Source organism: Bombus vosnesenskii, unplaced genomic scaffold (assembly GCF_011952255.1).
Source record: "Bombus vosnesenskii isolate JDL3184/JDL3185 unplaced genomic scaffold, Bvos_JDL3184-5_v1.1 scf7180000013316, whole genome shotgun sequence".
NCBI classification, from domain to species: Eukaryota; Metazoa; Arthropoda; class Insecta; order Hymenoptera; family Apidae; genus Bombus; species Bombus vosnesenskii.
Window position 1 is genome coordinate 2,004,186 of NW_022882962.1, and position 16,917 is coordinate 2,021,102.

Consider the following 16,917-nt stretch of genomic DNA (forward strand, 5'->3'; position numbering starts at 1 on the left):
CTCTTATGTGTCTCCTGATTTCACGCCCTTGCGTTCTGGTTTCTCTCCTCATTCCTCAGGGAAATATGACTCGACTCAAAGTACTCGTCGACCACCACGAAACTTTAGTACGACAGTTTGCGAGAGAAAAAAAAAAGAACATGTTCAACGGATTTCTGATTAATAAACCGCAGTTTCTCCAAGAAAAAAGAAAGAAAGAGATGACAGAGATTTGATGCTTTGTCAATCAATTTCACGTATTTGATACTTTTGTTACGTGCACTTAAAACGATATAATAATCTGCATTGATAATTTATTAAACATTCGAATTCAAAGTTTTCGAAAACATTCATCTGTACCATTGAATTCCGTTGATGGTCATATTTAACGAATAATACTGTCAATGAGTATAAAGTCAATTACACCGCAACATATTCTCAATTAATAACAAACGAGTTTATACAAAAGGGCTCTTGAATCTCCTAGAATGGTACTTGCAAATTGCTTTGTATCTCTATACAAATGAACGAAAGTTTCTGTAAAAACCAGTGAAATCAAAATAATAAAGGACGAAAAATATTCATTTCGTTTCTTCGATAACGATAACGTGTGTCGTATAGGATTATAACTAATTTGCATATTTTCTGCGAACTAGAATTTTCAAAAGGAACACGTAATACCAAAGTACACGTTCGTCGATTGCTCAAACGAGGAATTAACTAAACCATTAGCGATAGGAAGAACATTGAAAAGTAGAAAAAGAATGGAAATGGCTGATTCAATGTTCGCGTTTGTCGAATCGGCGGGATTTGCTTCTGCCGTCCTTCCGTACTAGCGAATCCTATACAAAATTGCAACGTAATTGTAATTCGAACGCAGCTAGACGTTTCTACGAGCGAAACTCGATCTTCGAAAATATCATTTAATTAATATGAAAATGTCATGAAAAATGGTAATTGGAATGAACGAACATGTCGCTAATAGAGACCCCTAAGAATCGAGCGACGTGGCTGAACTTTTCTATATTACCTTGTATATAATATTAAACGTTGTACGATATTAATACCGACAGTTAACGTTTAATGTTAGAAGAGTACTATTGAAACATTAGAATTTCTATTTTCACTCTCGATCGACTTTGTCCAAATAAGAGTTGCACGTTTCTAAGCGTGAATCGCTATACGCTACACCCGAGAAATTAAGAGAACGACAAACACGATAGGAAATATCATTGGAGATTTCTCGTACACGATAATCATGATCCGAAGAAATAGTTACGTGCACTTCGTAGCAGTTTTGTATTATCTGTTCCCACCTGGAATGTAAATCTTTGTATAGTGAAACTTGCGTGTCATAATTTTTATTGGCGAAGATTAAATGGAAAAATTTTCTTTATTTTCTGTCTCGCCGTGGCAGAATCGGTGATGTGTGTTACGTATGATACGCGTGTATGTGTATGTGCGCATTCTCGAATAACAAATTTGCGACAAGTTTATTTGATTAGCAAATTTTACATCTCAAATTAACGAAAGTCAAAGTAAAAGAGCAGCTACGTTTTCTTTGTACTATTGTTCTTCTCAAGTTTATGCATTCGTTTGTGATTCTCAAAGTTTATGCATTCGTAATAATCTATTTTGTTCATTAACAAACGAGAAATGTATTCGTTCTTTACTTCTACATCACTTTTGTGTTTCAGCTTTCCGATGAGACTGTTTGTAACGATGTTTCTTCGATTTTTTGAAAAGTATACATGTAAAAAGATATGAGAGGAAAGAGCGTGTGCGAAAAAAGAGAAATAGAACGTGACAAACAACAGGAGAACCGAGGAGTACCATGAACCTATCGTTTGAATTGGTGTCATGTAACAAATATAAGAATCAATTAATACTTTGTAAATAGTTAAGAAATTGGACACTATGGAAGTGCATTCGTCGTCACTGTAAAATACATGAAAAAAACGAATTGCTGGATATTGTACGTCTGTATAACCGTTTGTCGGACAATGTATCTTATATTACAGAATAATAAAACAAAAAAGACTTATCAAAATCTTAATTTCCTCTTTTAAACTGATTGCCCTTCCCTTCATAAAGGAACGAAAAGTTAAAATTGAAATGTTAATGCAAGCTGCCAAAATCGCGTAATACAAGAAATCGTTAATTCAATCTATATAGACGTACATTTTAGACGTACATTTTAATATACATACGTATGAATCTTTATTTCTTCTACGCTGATAATTTACGATTTCATAATCGTATACACAAACCTTTAGACCGCTGGACATGAAGAAATATTTCATTATCACGTCTATTCTGTCCTTCATCGATGACCGCAATATTTTGTATTTACTTCTAATTGCATCAGCTTCCATGTTTGAATTGAATATGCGACACTTTATGGAATTCCGTTTGGTTGAACCTGTCGCGTATTTGTATTTATTTGAACCATATAATTGAAATTCATATAATAAGAACATGCCAAGAGAATTCTCTTTACTACTTACGATTTCTCGTTCATATAATAGCAGTTCACGTTCAAACAAAATGAATTCGATGATTGGAAGTTTCTTTAATCTTGTTTAAACGGAATAATTACTACACTCGACGAGATCCTTTGATTTTTGCCCCTAATCGTCATTTCTATATTCTAGAGGGCGTAATAAAACCTCTGAATGGTCGATATTGTAGAACACATGACACGGTATACCGTAGTCGTACCAGAATCGATTCAATTACTCGTCGGTAATGTAACTCCTATATTCGCCGTGGCATATCGTAGAGGGCGTAAACAGCTCTCTAATCTTTTCCGAGATCGGTATTTTAGAACGTGGAACAAGTCCCACATAATGTCAGATCTATATTATATTTTAGTCAATGGTTAAATATAAATGATTTTACAATTAAAATAGTCTCCTTAACAACCAACAGCCGTTTAATCTTGTCCTGTACCTATACTTACTCTTTCGAAATCTATTATTTTTCTTTAACAATACTATTTAATATCTTTCAGTGACACTAACTTAGAAAACATATTACATAATTCTATTTTCTATTTACTTACATAGTTCTGTTTATTTATTTATGAAGCGAATTTAATTATGTGACTTTACTTACTGATTATTTTGTGATTAATTACTGTAACATACTTATTAAATGGCTCAAAACATAGTAATTAGTAATCATCAATTAATGAATATAAATTATATAAATAAATAGTAACTAAAATCTGATATGAAATATTTATTTACAATAATTTAGTTGTATAAAAATCTCGAAAATCTAATATTTCTATTGTTATACTTCCTATAAATATAATAAAATAATTTAAATGTACATATATCTCTACAGGAAGAATTCATTGATATTGAAAATCATGCACATAAATCCTATTAGGATTCAAGATTAAAAACGGAGAGAAAATTAAAAACACACAGAAAAAATATATTTTGTTTCCTTGATAAATGTAGTGTCATATGTACAATGCCATTATTGATTATATAAATTAGTCTTGGTGTTGTCTTCATTTTGTTTGTTTCTGAACGGTACTATTCTGGAGTTTTCCACTTTTTTTTCTTTTGTAATTAAATATATTTGTATTTTAAAATATCAACTTTAAACTCTACTTTAACAATTCCTTTACCCAAATTGAATAATTCAAAACGAATTGCTCTTCATCCAATAAACAATGGACTTGTTATAAACTTGATTGAGCATATAAAGGAATAGGAATGAGAGACTGTTTTTACTTAATGATCATGACAATGTAATGATGCATATTCGGGTGATATCATGACATCTACCATTCCTTTTTATGCTCATCCATTGATACGCCTCCAGGACCTAAAGATACTATCATTAAAAGGCCACCAATCACTGATAATGTCTGTAAAAATTGAGATATATATTTAAAACTTTTAATTGATAACATTGATAAAGGTAACAATGGTTGAATTTTACCTGGAAAAAATCGTATTTAAGGAAGTCCCTAAGAGCCTTATACTCTGGAATGGTCCACCATGCATTATGGTAAAGGTTCAGCGCAGATAATATTAAGACAAGTAACAATGCACTGAGTTTGGTTTTATATCCAATAGTGACTAATACCATCAAACTGCTTCCAAGAATATCTTGCATGATTTGGAGGAATGATATTTCGAAGCGAATTAACGTGGTAAACATAAACGCTAATAAAATTCTACCAGCTAATTGCAAGAGATTTTTAGGTTTATTATCTCCAAGACTTGGTACACCAGCAAATAATGATCTTCCTTCTACTCTTGATTCAGCCAGAACCAGAAGGAGCGCTCCTATCAATGCTAGGTTTCTAAATAGAAATGTTACGTCCCACAAAATATTGTAAGCCAGTGTCTGGAGAACTACTATGAAAAACAAGATTCCACAAGCAATGCTGACTTTCCATCTTCCAATAACCATGACACAACCACCAAGTTGTCCAATTAAATTAATCAAGACAAACATTGTAGCTAAAAAGGTACCACAATGCCAACTATTGTTCATAAATTCTTTCTGTTCTGACCATTGAAACCACATTCTCAATCCATCTTCCAAAAATGTGGCTATAAGACATAATCTTGCAAGAGTTGGCAGTATGTGCTTTCCATTGCGAATTACCTATTGTTAAAAAGAATAATAAGTGAATAAATAATTCATACTTAAACATACTGATATATATATGTTTTGAAATCTTTTATTTCTCATTAGTATTTTACATATTTGTCAATATTGCATAAAGCAAACTAAATAAATTTATACAGAATAAATAAATATTTCTTACAGATTTAATGTTATTAACAAAAGTATCATATAAATAGAAAAATGAAGTAAGGTTAAACATTAATGTTCTAGATAACTTTTAATCTTTATTATCTCAATTTATTTAAACTAAATTGTTCACCTAATCAAATCGGTGAAAGCAACGGAATTCGTAACAGACACGTACATATATCCTTAAAAATCCTGATGCATAACCTTTAATTTTATAAGGTAGAGACAACAATGTAGGAAAGTTTACAATATTCAGCAATATTAAAAAAGCCTTATATTAACAAATAATCAGGAATAAAAAAAATGTAAATTAAAATATGTGAATGTACATAAGAATCGTGTCACGATGACGTTGACAGGAGTACATCTGTGCTCCTACAGGATTTCTATGAGTGTTCTCTTACGAGTTCCTTTGCAGTAGCAGACTTATTCGTAAAAGAGAAATAAATCAAGCACGGTGGCCTGTAAATTCACCTGATCTGCGATTTCTTCCGCTTTTGAGATCACCTCCTGCGAGATCAGCATCTTGTTTTATTTAAAAATCAAAAAAGTACCCATACACTAACATATACACACGTGCGCGCACGTAAGTGATACCGATAGAAACGACTAGACGAAGACAGAGAAGAAGAGGGAGAGACAGAGAAAATCAGAGAAACACGGAACAACTAGGCTTACTGCTCTGCACGACTGTATAAATGGTATTCTCACAACTCTTCTGAATGATGTGGAGTTCGAAGTACGCGTCACTTCCGGCATACGTGGTCGGACAATACATTCCGTGATGTTTTTGAAAGTACAAAAATCAATTACTTAAATTATATGTATTTTTGATTTTCTGAAAGTTACCTGTTATTACTTGCCATCATTTTATAATTTTATTCTTCTCTTTTAAAAACCGCTAATTTTTAACGATATTTGTTTCGTATTTCGAATACTTATACCACTATCGATGACATAACCATCTGATTTTAAGAATATTACTAAATAAATAAATTTTGATGATATAAGTCAATGAAATCAAACTGCAAAATTTATTTGTACTAATAATACGATTGGTTGTAAAATGTTCTTTTATTTTTATGTTTCTATCCCAATTGAACAATTTTGTTTATCATACATAATTGTGATTGTTTAGAATTAAATATTTTATATATTACAATATAAAATTCGCGCCCACTTTTAAGCTGAAAATACAATTCTGTTGATATACTCCATTTTTATTGAGATGTGTATATACACTAAAATAGTGTGCATGTATATTAACTTGTATATCTTTAAAATATGATATATTTTTCAAACGTATGTAAAATGTTTATAAAAAATATGCATATGTCGTCTTCCAAATTATCCAGCATTAAAAAGCCATCATAAAGATTCCATTGAAGAAATTATAATTTTTGATAGATTATAAAGGTTAAAAATATTAATTGCATTTTTATGTACAGTATTTAGATCGTAATTGTTTGATTTTGCTAATTAAGTATAGTGTTTTTTTAACCATGAAATCAAATTTGTATGCACTGTGAAAAGAAGTTTCAATTTAGAACTGAACCATATGAAAATACTACCGAAGCGCCATTGTAATCATGCGTTGACAACTGGAACTAGTGCATAGGCCTTTGTAAATGTAGGATATGTTTTTTATTGTGTTATGTTGTGTAAAGGTAAAAAAATAAATTCAAGATATATCAAAGTGGATGAAAGATGTGTAACATTATTGAAGAATTAAAATTCGAATGATTTCGGAACATATTGTGTCTGATATCAATAATATTTTACATCGTAAAAAGAAAATAAAATTTTTTATAAAACATGTTACTGTTACGATTTATTTTTCGTATTATTCAAATAACATTTATAGAACTAGTTTCATAATCAGAAATACTGCAATTATTTACAATACGTTTAAGCGAGGTAATAAAAAATATAATTTTCACTTAGAGCATGTTGTAAATAGATTTTGGATATTCCACGTTCTTTTCACACAAGGACAACTATTGGTACCTCTAGGGAAGTTATATTTTATTTAAGTTATTATTTTTTATGAGAATTTTTGTTCAGAAATTTTATATCAATTTAATCTTCTATTTCATACATATTGTATCATAATTAACAAAATTAATTAATTGCCATTAAAGATGCATGCCGTAGCTTTATTCTTTATTCCAGAGTGATCAGCATGGCACAAAAAGAAACTACTAATCTAATTAGAGAAGATTTTGATGCTGGCCCATCGAGCTATGATGAAATTATTCCTGGTTTGTTTCTTGGGAATCTTACAGCTGCTACAGATATCGAATGGTTAAAGGAAACTAAAATAAATTATATACTCACAGTAGATTCATGTCCACTTCCAAGAAAAATCCAAGGACTTCTACCAAATTTGATTGTAAAATACATACAAGTTACTGATATGCCACGCGAAGATCTTTTAACTCACTTTGAAGATTCTTATGAGTTTATAGATCATTCTCTACAGCAGAATGAAAAGATTTTGGTACACTGCTATTTTGGTATTTCTAGATCAGCTACAATCGTTATTGCATATTTAATGAAAAAATATAAAAAAAGTTTCTACGATGCGTTTGAAGCAGTAAAAGAAAAGAGACGCTTTGTGGGACCTAACGCTGGTTTTTTAGCACAGTTGAAGCTTTATGAAGAAATGGGTTTTGGAGTAGATAATACTAACGTACAATTCAAAATGTATAAATTACAAATTGCAGGTGATAAGATGCGAAAGGCGAAAATTTTACCACAAAATTGTGCAGATTTGATAAAATCAGATCCTGCTCTTGCTACGGTACATCCAGAGCCAACAGTATATCGCTGTAAAAAGTGTAGAAGAATCATAGCAAGTGCTAGCAATGTTTTGCCACATATGCCAAACGAAAGACAAATCTGGAGACATATAAGTACAAGAAAAGCGTCGCGCGAATTGTTGGAACCGCTACAGAAACGAGAGCAGCAACCGGCAGAATTTTGTACAAAAATATTGTTTGTGGAGCCGCTAGCTTGGATGCCCGATATAACGCACAATGTCGAGGGGAAATTGAATTGTCCAAAATGTAATACGAAGCTAGGCTCTTTTAGTTGGATAGCGGGTAGTCAATGTCCATGTGGCAGCAAAATAGCACCTGCATTTTATTTGGTTCCTTCAAAAGTAGATTGGAGCAATGCTGTGCAAAATGTACAAGTAACTGTATAGTACTAAACTGTATCTCTATAATTAAGATCTTTTGGACGGATGACTAGGATGTAATAACTAATATGTAAGAAGAAATTTTTGGAATCTTTTTACGTGGTTCTAGCTCGATTAACGTTATAACGAATATACGTGTGACCAATGTACTTAGGAAATTTATATTCTAATTTTGTGCCAATGTTCTTACATTATATGTGAACATATTCGTTTTACGACTATAACTTTACATATTTCTTGCCGCAACGAGTACACGACCCGTTCTTCCACAGAAAGAGATCGATCATTGTATTTATACATCTTGCTTTTTTCTATGATTAACATACATAATATAATAACATTGTAGACTAACATATAACATTTCCTGTATAGATGTCTTGTATTAAGCAGATAATACATATATGATTTTTATTATTTATTAAGCTATTTCAGTTCTACAAAATAACGTTTCGAGTTATTTCCATTACCCTGTATTTCGTGCTTAAATCCTAATTTCTATGCAACCATGTTCGATCTGTTGGTCCTTTATATTATATCATCTTCTCTTTCTTACATTGACTTAAACGATGCCGTTAAAATCTTTGGTATTTTATAAATCGCTATCACTTGAAATTTAAAAAGGGATATTATTATGCAAAGAGAGAGTGGGAGAGAGAAAGCTACATGCTTGCGTGCATGGCAGAATACGCGGTTCCGTATGGATGTGCTCTGAATCGTAACGCGTTTAAACTGCTCATCGTAGATCCTTCGAGTCCCCCGTGAATTTCTGTCTGATGATACGGAGGAAGATTGACATTTCCTAAATTTCCATTGATAAATCCATGGCAGGTAGAAGCTTGCATAGAGGTATAGTGTTGCGACGATCTCCAGTATTCGCTGTAGGGATACTGCGCTACCTGAGAAGTCTGTAGAGTATCCGAGTTGTTTTCCTGCGTGTGCGTTATTCTGATAGGTCGTAAAGGTAAAGTGGTTTCCACTTCTCTGTTCGAGGAAACGCCTCGGTTAATAGCAGAACTCCTTTCGTTTCGGCGAAACTTGGCGCGTCTATTTTGAAACCATACCTATGAGTAAAATTTCCAAATGTTCAGTTTCGCGAGAGTATTTATACTAGTAAAAATATTTTGCTTCGCCGAGATCGAAGAAAATCGCGTCTATTTGAGATCGTCGAGGTTCGTATCTTGAAACAGATAGAGGCAACATTTTTACGAAAATATTTTAATTAAAGGCCATGAAACGAAAATATCATTGTGGTAAGCTGTAATTGTCGAACGAAGAGAAAAAAGAGAAGAAGAAACGAACGGACATAAGAAGGGATGCGGCAAGTGAAGACGGGACAGCGTGACGGCTCCTGGCAACCGTACAGTCCACGGCAGACAGACGAATGGACAGACATCAGCGGGAGACGAGGGACGTAGCAGCAGCACCAGTAGCGGATGGATCGACTCGTGTAAACGAAAAGTGTGCTTTCTGCACAACCGTGTAAGAGTCACCACACACGTGCTAGATACGCGACGTATCGTACAGCATACGTCGTATGCCAAGCACAGATGCCGCTGGAACGACGCAACTATCCTGCCAAGCTAATCATAGCTCCTTGCCCCTGACAACCTGTCTCCTCTGATTTTCTGCTTAGCTATCCGCGGCGACCTCCATCCTCTTTCCTTCCTTTTTTTCACTTTTTCTTCTTCTCTTTCCTATACCTCCGTCTGCCTGTCTGCCTTCCTTCTAACGTTGCCCACCATAATCCCAAGAAACATGTGTGAACTTGGCCCACCAAGCGATACGATACTTTTTCTCCTTTACATGCTACCACGATACTTTTTCTCTTCCACAAAGCAAAAATCATCATCGAATGCCTCTACTGTACTTGAAAATACATCTTTCTTTTCTTATTCCATTCAGTTCTTTTCTTACTTTCAAGTTCAAAGATGCTGTTGCCATTACCTGCACTCTGGCTTCCGATAGAGATACACGCGTTGCAAGTTCTTCTCGAACGAAAGCATCCGGATAATGCGTCCTTTCAAACACCCTCTCCAACGCGGCTAATTGTTGCGCCGAGAATGTTGTCCTACTCCTTCTGGGTCGCCTACACGTAGGTGTCGTGGAACTTTCGTTGCACTCTGTAAAATATAAGCGTATCATTTGCCACAATCACTTTATCGCAATGACTTCATCTACAATACGCCGGTCAAACTGTTACACCGATTGCCTAAATTGTTATTTGCGCGGAGTTACTTGGAAGAAAGTGAAAATTCGAGTGAAATATTTCAAGATGCTGTCCGCGATAGGGAAGTAACGCTTTTAAAAAGGAAAAAGAGCAAAGAAGAGAAGCAGCACAGGCGCGGCTATTCTTGAATGACTTCACTGTACTTGAGCATTCATCAAAGCGGTATAATCTGAACAGCATGACTGGAAATGCGTGATTTCGATGGAATCAAGCTCATCGTGGATCGTGGATTAAACGTGAAAACTCGTCATGCGTGTACACGCGGGCCTGTCTCTCAGCGAAACGCGCGATCACGAATCGCGTTTAATTTTCTACGTTTCGTTACATAAGCGTTTGTACGAATCCTAACGTCTCGATCGCGAATACCCTGGATTCTTACCTAACGAATTAGTTGGTGTCGACAGTAAGCGCGAGACCGTGAAATCTTGCGGAGTATGAGGATTCGTCATTTGTGAAACTATCACGCTGTTGTTTTCTTCTTGTCCCGAATTTGCACACAACATTGTTCTCTTTTCGTTTAAGAAATAAACCTCTTTAGTCGAATAGCGATGGACGAACGAATCGAATCGAATCGAATAGATAAATTATGAGCTTCGATTATTGCACAAATATATTTCTTATTCTTAAAATTGATTACTTGAACATATTGAAGTAAATACGCGATAATGTCGTCGATGAGTTGCTTAAAACATTGTTAGATAACATTTCCTGCTCCCTAATTTTCAGTTTAGAAACAAATGTTTTATGAATTAATCAGGCTGTTCATTCAAGACGTAACAATTATTTATGAACGTCGAGGACCGAATGCGTAGTTTTTTCCTGAAAATCTTGGTCCAAGCGTGGCAGAGTAATTAAGGCTCTTGCCACGTGCCAATCGGCTCAATGTGGTTCCAATGTGCTTGGAGAACTTTTTATACTTTTCTAGCAAATATTACGCTCCTTTATCGTTGCCCTATTCGGTTTAAATCTTTTAATCAATTAAAATATCAGAATAACGTCCAACAATGTTTTCAATATTTTAACACTAACATTTACATTTGTTAGGTGCTTTTCAGAGTAAAAATTTTCGTAGTGAATTTTTGTCGAGTATATTATCAACGGCTGCGATCATGGTCGTTACGATCAATTATAATTCGTTTCAGTTTCTGCGGGTCTTGCAAGAAAGGGGTAACTCAGGTCGAAACGCGTATACCTGTACCTTTCTTTTTTCTTTTGCATCGAATGCCAACTAGGAATATGTAAATTAGATAATATAAAAACGAACCGTATACTGCTCCAATTATCGTATTATACGAACATCAAATTCCTCCTCGTAGGATCCGCACTTACTTTAAATCGATTCTTTATGCCAACAGTATATAATAAATGTACATTTTGTCACTCGTTGCTTGGCGATGAAAGCGTTTCGCTGTAGGTCTATAAATCAATTGCTCTTTTGGACGTTTTACGATCTTGTGACATTAATCGTCGATCATTTGAATAGCAAGGAATATCTCTCGTGAGCGCAAAGGCTCGGATGAATCTATAAGCGTGTATTATATCTAATACAATATCTAACAAGCGCGTCTGATTTAACGAATTGTAAAGACTGTTCTATTTCAATCCTTTCGAATAAAATTCGCAGTAACTGTCATTGTACGGATAGATGATAGTATCCAAGAAAGTCTTCGTCACGAGCACTCTGTACGGACAAGATCGTTTTGAACGAACGTTCTCGACGATAAGATTCGTTTCCAACGACGATGTTGCCAAAAGATTAACGTTGTCCCGTACGTAAACGAAAATATACGTATACATGCGACGATCACCCACTATAAAATTGCGAAGCGTGTTCGATCGCGGTAACGTTTCGTTCAAGTTCGAGCGTTGGTTTCATCCGAATCACGCGTAAATCACAACTAGCCGATCGACTTTGCCGGAAGATCGTTTCGTGAAACCGTGAAACGAAGCCATCGTATTAGTTGATGCGGCGAGATGCCAACTGACTTGGCCGAGTTAAAACGTACTTGAAGATCCTCCTCAGCCTCTTCATTTGTCTTTCCTCTTCGTTCATTCTCCTCCCGCCCTCTTGCGTGCCCCTCGTTCTGTCGCTCCTTCCTCTTCTCTCATTTCGCATCTCGTTCTTCCTTTTACGCAGGGAGACACGCACGCAGGAGAGGAGAGAAATAGAGAATTTTAAGAGTAGGTGGAGATTTCCTCGGCAAGCTCCACCTTCATTAGATGCTCATTGGTTTCTAAACGGTAGCACGGCTTTCCGATGTTTTCTGGATGCAACCCCTGGCAATTTAAAAGTACGTACGCGTGCGTTGTCTGTTATCCAGAAATTTTTCCATCGTCGAAACGATAATTTTATTTTCTAAAAAGTGGCAATGAATCTCGTTGCAAGTTTTCGCAATGAATTTGCGAAAGGAACGGACCATTCCCGGTTCGTTTGCATCGAATCACATCGGTCGATTAAATTCTATAAATTGATCGATAAACATATAGTGACATACGGTATAAGCGCGGCGTTTTGATATTACAAGAAGAGAGAATAAGCAAGAGGCGCCGGCGTCATGATGGTTTCGATTTTCAGGGACACGCTAAACTACGCTTCTTTATGCGCCGGAACATTGGTCTTGTTCATAGCCGCGGCTTGACTCTCGTTACACAAGGGTGTCGAGTAACAATTTCGCCCTAACGCGAGTTCCCCATCCTTCCCCTTATTCCCGACTTTCTTCTACTTTCTTCTTCGAAAGTAACAATTTCTTGCTCCCTACTCCTGATTCGAATTAACCGAATTACCAAGCTTTTTCATCTTTGCGTAACGGCTACTCGCTGAAGAAACGAATATCTCAAATTTTACGACGATTCTTCTTTTTCTTGTATTTTTACAACATTCATAAAAATGATATAACAGTCTGCATTCTTTTGATGTTTGAACCGCCGACGGCAACCGCGTCGTAACAGCGCAGTGTCGTGAAAATCGCGAGACTAATCGCAGAACTCGAGCTATTGGTTATTGGAGAATTCAATGGACAAGAAGGGGAGGAATTCGAGAAGAAAAGACAGTACAGCTTTATCGAGAAAATGCTGCGAAAATCAATGAAAAAGTGTTGCAGTACGAAGTGGCGACAGCTGACCGCGTTATATCTATACCTCGACGTAGAACGAGCGTTCCCGGCTCTCAGCAACAATTATATTCCCGGCGATTTTATTTATACGAGGCTTTTACGAGCGCAGTCATTCTTGCTGTCAACCGTGCTGGCCCAATAAAACGCGACCGTGCATCCGTTCTTTCGCTACCCACTTTCGACGTTCGCTTAGACCGAACTATTTCCCTCGAAATAAACGGCAAACCACATTATGCGTCGCGTTCGTGAATTCAACGATTTGATTCAACGATATTCGTTTTACAAGACGGAGATCGCGCGATATTTAAAAGTATGCTCGCGATTCTCGAATCGTCGGCTGCAGCTAAATCAAAAAGTATTCGACGTCTCGTAGTCGGAATGAAAAAGAATAAAAAAGAAAAAAAAAATGGGAGGGAGGGAAACGAAGGAATCTCGCGAGTCAGGAGACCGGCAATAAAATAGTCAGAGGTTCGTTTTTGGTGTTCCAGTCGCGATGAGACGGACGGGTGCGTCGCGACGCGGTGACACGTACACGTCGCACGTCGCGCGACGCCTAAGGAAAATTATGAGCCAAGCCTGGACACTTCACCGTGCCTTTGTCATCCTCTTTATCTTCGCGAGACTACCCGCGACTACGACACACGGTAACTCCTCTCTCTGCTTTGTTCTCTTTCATTCTCACCCCTTTTCGTTTTCTTCCCTCTTCTTCTTTTTCTACGCCCGCAAACCAGCAACCGCGATGGAGTTTACAAATCCACGAAAGAACTTGAAATTCTTCACGATGCACTTTTCTGGTATTTTCGTAATGCGATGCGCGACGATGAACGACTCGAGAAATCCGTCTCTTGGATGCGAACAATTTCTGCTAAGATTTCGACAAGCAATGCTTCGCACGCCTAAATATACAGGCTATGCTTGTTTGCGTATTTGAGAAGAAATTCGATGTTAGAAAATCCTATGATCAATCCAGTTCTATTAGAAACGCGTGGATTTTAGGCGATCGTAAGAGATCTCGGCATGCGTCAAGACGGATCAGTGTCCGACGTTGTGTAACGCAAAGAGGGGAAATCACAGATGCAGTTTTGACCACCGTGACAGTGATCGTTGCTTGACAACTCCCGAAATAGCTTCCATATGTGTACTTTGGAGAAATAGTCTTCACGGTATTTTCCATATATTTCCATATTCTTGGTTGCCCTTTCTTTCTTCACGGCCCGCCGTGCAACAATTATGTCGCCTGGCACTTGCACCACGCGATCAACTTCTTCGTATCTACATAAGTTTCTTGACACATATGTTACGTAAACGATTTTGACCACGATGAGAATATGAAATTGGCTCGACTTCCCGTTGTACGAGAGTGCAACGCGTACTTTGCGTTTATACTGTATTATATTTTCCACTTTCTTTCTCCCTTGACTTTTGATCGTCCACGAACATAACTGTCGACTTTTTCCATGTTTCTTCTTCGCTTACTCCACGTGTTTCGTGTTTGTCACTATTTTAAACTCGCTTCTGTAAGTTCACAAGCTTTGTTCTAAAGCGTATCTCGAATACCAACGTATCACGAATTTCCAAGCCCCCTCGGGTTTATCGAAATTCTGGAAATTTTCATAATCGCGATCAGCTACTGTAATTCATCCGTGTCCGCGAGAATCCGTTTTGCTTAGGCCATTTCTAAAACGATTTTTATCCCACGGGGAGAAAACTCGTGAATTTACGATAATCACCTGACGACCAACTTTCAACTTCCGAATTCTTTTTTGAAATCTGCCTCTCGTCGGCCGAGTACGAGTGTCGAAGGGTGACACTTAACGTCCCGTGACGCCTTAAATCTACCTATAGAAGGAGATTCTCGTTTGGTAGCGAGGAGAGGACAAACAACTCGCCGAAAACCACGGAAAGCAAAAACGCTGCGATAGTGGTCATCGGGCACCGTGAAGACATTCGATTAACAGCGATGAAAAGAGATTCGGGGGTCTGCGAGACGGATTTCGTACTTCTTGACTAAGCGACGGTTACGTTCTCATCGGAGGAGACGACGACTGTCACGGTATTTGCGGTCAGGTTGCCACGAAATTGTCAACGGAGTCGAAAGGGAAAGTGTATAACACGATAACGACGAATGTTTCAAAGGAAAACGAGAAAGACTCGAACGTGGTCTGTCGGAGGAAGAAACATATCATGCTTCGGTTTCTTCGGTTCGTTCGAGCAATTACAAGGGTCGTGCGTCATTCTTGCCAATTAGGCGGAGGAAGCGTCGACGATGCAGTGGAAAAGCCGCTGTTTCAACGTTTACTCTCTTTTCTTCTCCCTCTACCGATTTTCTTGCTCGCTCCTCTGACGACTGGAAGAAGATAATTTTACTCGTGCTACCCCCTGGTCCGAGATCTGTCATCGGTTATGTTCCTCTATGCGGAGACAACCCGCCTGTTTTTCTCCTTCGAGCATCATCGAGCTTTTATTATTCTACCTTATAGACGATAATTGCCAATGAATGAAAAACGTGAACGACGTAAGAATATAAGACCTGCGATTCAAAGTAAAAGCGTCAACGACGCTTAGAGGCGCTAACGATCGTTAAAGACTACTTCTGGACCGACGAAACGTTGAAAGCAAAACGCATCGGCGCTTTGCTTAAACGTAAAGGGTTAACATTTCGTGGAACGAAGGAAACGTCATTCTGGCTGGGCAACCGGCGTTCATCCGCGGCGGCACTGGGAGGCACGAAAATCCCCCTTTGGTTAACAGAGCGTGATCCCCATTACCCGTCGTGCCACCCGCTCCATCGCCATGCCACCGGTCACAAGTAAATTACGCATTCATGCTATTCCAAGTTGGATTACATTGCTCATTGTAATGTATGTCAAGGGTTGACCATCTCGACTGACGCAGGAGGGGGTGACTGCGCCTGGAACAACGCAAGGGTCAACGTGGTGGTTAGCAGACCCCTCTGGACTTTGGTCTGCCTATCTAATTACACCTTCTTATCATTAGCGTTTATCCTGTCAACGTTATTATAATTACGTAACTACGAATTTATTATTCATGACGGAACGTTGACAGTTACCGTGTGTACAAGATAGACGCATGGGGTAATTTCAAGGATAATAGCCAGGCCAGCGATGAAAAGAATTCGACGGGCAAAAGTTGCGACGATCGACGGGTCGCGAATCTTCGCCAGCCAGTTTTCCATCTTTCCAGTTTTGCCTCGAAATTTTACACGTTTTTTACACTGCTTTTTCTCCTGCCATATTTTCATATTATGTGGCAATATTTTCATTCTTTTTGATATTTATTTGGACCGTCAGACTCAATCGATTACTCGTCGCCCAACCTTTGATAATACAGCGCCATATGGCGCAACTGAGCGAGATGTTGCGAAATCATTGCCCTTAATTTTTTGGACATAATCGATTGCGAGCGCGCATTCAATGGATAATGGAAGACTGATCGGAGTTAGCTTTTTCAATGCAGTCACTGGTTTCGTTTCGTTACGGTACTCCGATCGAATAAATTACTCTCTGGTGACTGGTGTATTTTTTCTGAATCCAAGCGCGTTGCTTTCGAGCGTGATAGCGAACGATAATGACATAAAGTTTCTCGAT

The 16,917-nt window shown here is 37.3% G+C and overlaps 3 protein-coding genes across 6 annotated transcripts; 1 reads left to right on the forward strand and 2 right to left on the reverse strand.

Moving 5' to 3' along the window:
• Positions 1-3,402: 3,402 nt before the first annotated feature.
• Positions 3,403-5,509, reverse strand: LOC117235359 (surfeit locus protein 4 homolog). The gene is made up of 3 exons (XM_033497308.1): positions 5,242-5,509; positions 3,940-4,614; positions 3,403-3,865 (listed from the first exon to the last, which is right to left on the reverse strand). Exons 1-3 carry the CDS (start codon positions 5,290-5,292, stop codon positions 3,779-3,781), a joined length of 813 nt encoding a protein of 270 aa, XP_033353199.1. The 5' UTR covers positions 5,293-5,509; the 3' UTR covers positions 3,403-3,778.
• Positions 5,510-6,367: 858 nt separating this feature from the next.
• Positions 6,368-8,385, forward strand: LOC117235358 (dual specificity protein phosphatase MPK-4). Of its 3 annotated transcripts, XM_033497307.1 has the most exons (3): positions 6,368-6,684; positions 6,940-7,028; positions 7,107-8,385. In XM_033497307.1, exons 2-3 carry the CDS (start codon positions 6,950-6,952, stop codon positions 7,973-7,975), a joined length of 948 nt encoding a protein of 315 aa, XP_033353198.1. In that variant the 5' UTR covers positions 6,368-6,684; positions 6,940-6,949; the 3' UTR covers positions 7,976-8,385. The 3 variants fall into 3 exon arrangements, with proteins under 3 accessions (XP_033353198.1, XP_033353196.1, XP_033353197.1); XM_033497305.1 differs by having other exon boundaries at positions 6,369-6,684; positions 6,940-8,385; XM_033497306.1 differs by having other exon boundaries at positions 6,374-6,434; positions 6,940-8,385.
• Positions 8,119-12,196, reverse strand: LOC117235360 (dorsal root ganglia homeobox protein-like). Of its 2 annotated transcripts, none has more exons than XM_033497309.1 (3): positions 10,576-12,196; positions 9,914-10,089; positions 8,119-8,950 (listed from the first exon to the last, which is right to left on the reverse strand). In XM_033497309.1, the coding sequence occupies exons 1-3, from the start codon at positions 10,697-10,699 to the stop codon at positions 8,519-8,521; spliced, it is 732 nt and encodes a 243-aa protein (XP_033353200.1). In that variant the 5' UTR covers positions 10,700-12,196; the 3' UTR covers positions 8,119-8,518. The 2 variants fall into 2 exon arrangements, with proteins under 2 accessions (XP_033353200.1, XP_033353201.1); XM_033497310.1 differs by having other exon boundaries at positions 8,119-9,030; positions 10,576-12,194.
• Positions 12,197-16,917: the final 4,721 nt, after the last annotated feature.

Bases quoted from the DNA above. Each gene is read 5' to 3' on its own strand.
- LOC117235359 (XM_033497308.1), bottom strand. From the start codon at position 5,292: ATGCTGATCTCGCAGGAGGTGATCTCAAAAGCGGAAGAAATCGCAGAT. The intron at 4,615-5,241 runs GTGAATTTACAG...TTTTAACAATAG, and splicing joins CGGAAGAAATCGCAGATCAG to GTAATTCGCAATGGAAAGCA. The intron at 3,866-3,939 runs GTAAAATTCAAC...CAATTTTTACAG, and splicing joins TTAAATACGATTTTTTCCAG to ACATTATCAGTGATTGGTGG.
- LOC117235358 (XM_033497305.1), top strand. From the start codon at position 6,950: ATGGCACAAAAAGAAACTACTAATCTAATTAGAGAAGATTTTGATGCT.
- LOC117235360 (XM_033497309.1), bottom strand. From the start codon at position 10,699: ATGTTGTGTGCAAATTCGGGACAAGAAGAAAACAACAGCGTGATAGTT. The intron at 10,090-10,575 runs GTAAGAATCCAG...TATATTTTACAG, and splicing joins GACACCAACTAATTCGTTAG to AGTGCAACGAAAGTTCCACG. The intron at 8,951-9,913 runs GTAATGGCAACA...TTCCTCGAACAG, and splicing joins TATCGGAAGCCAGAGTGCAG to AGAAGTGGAAACCACTTTAC.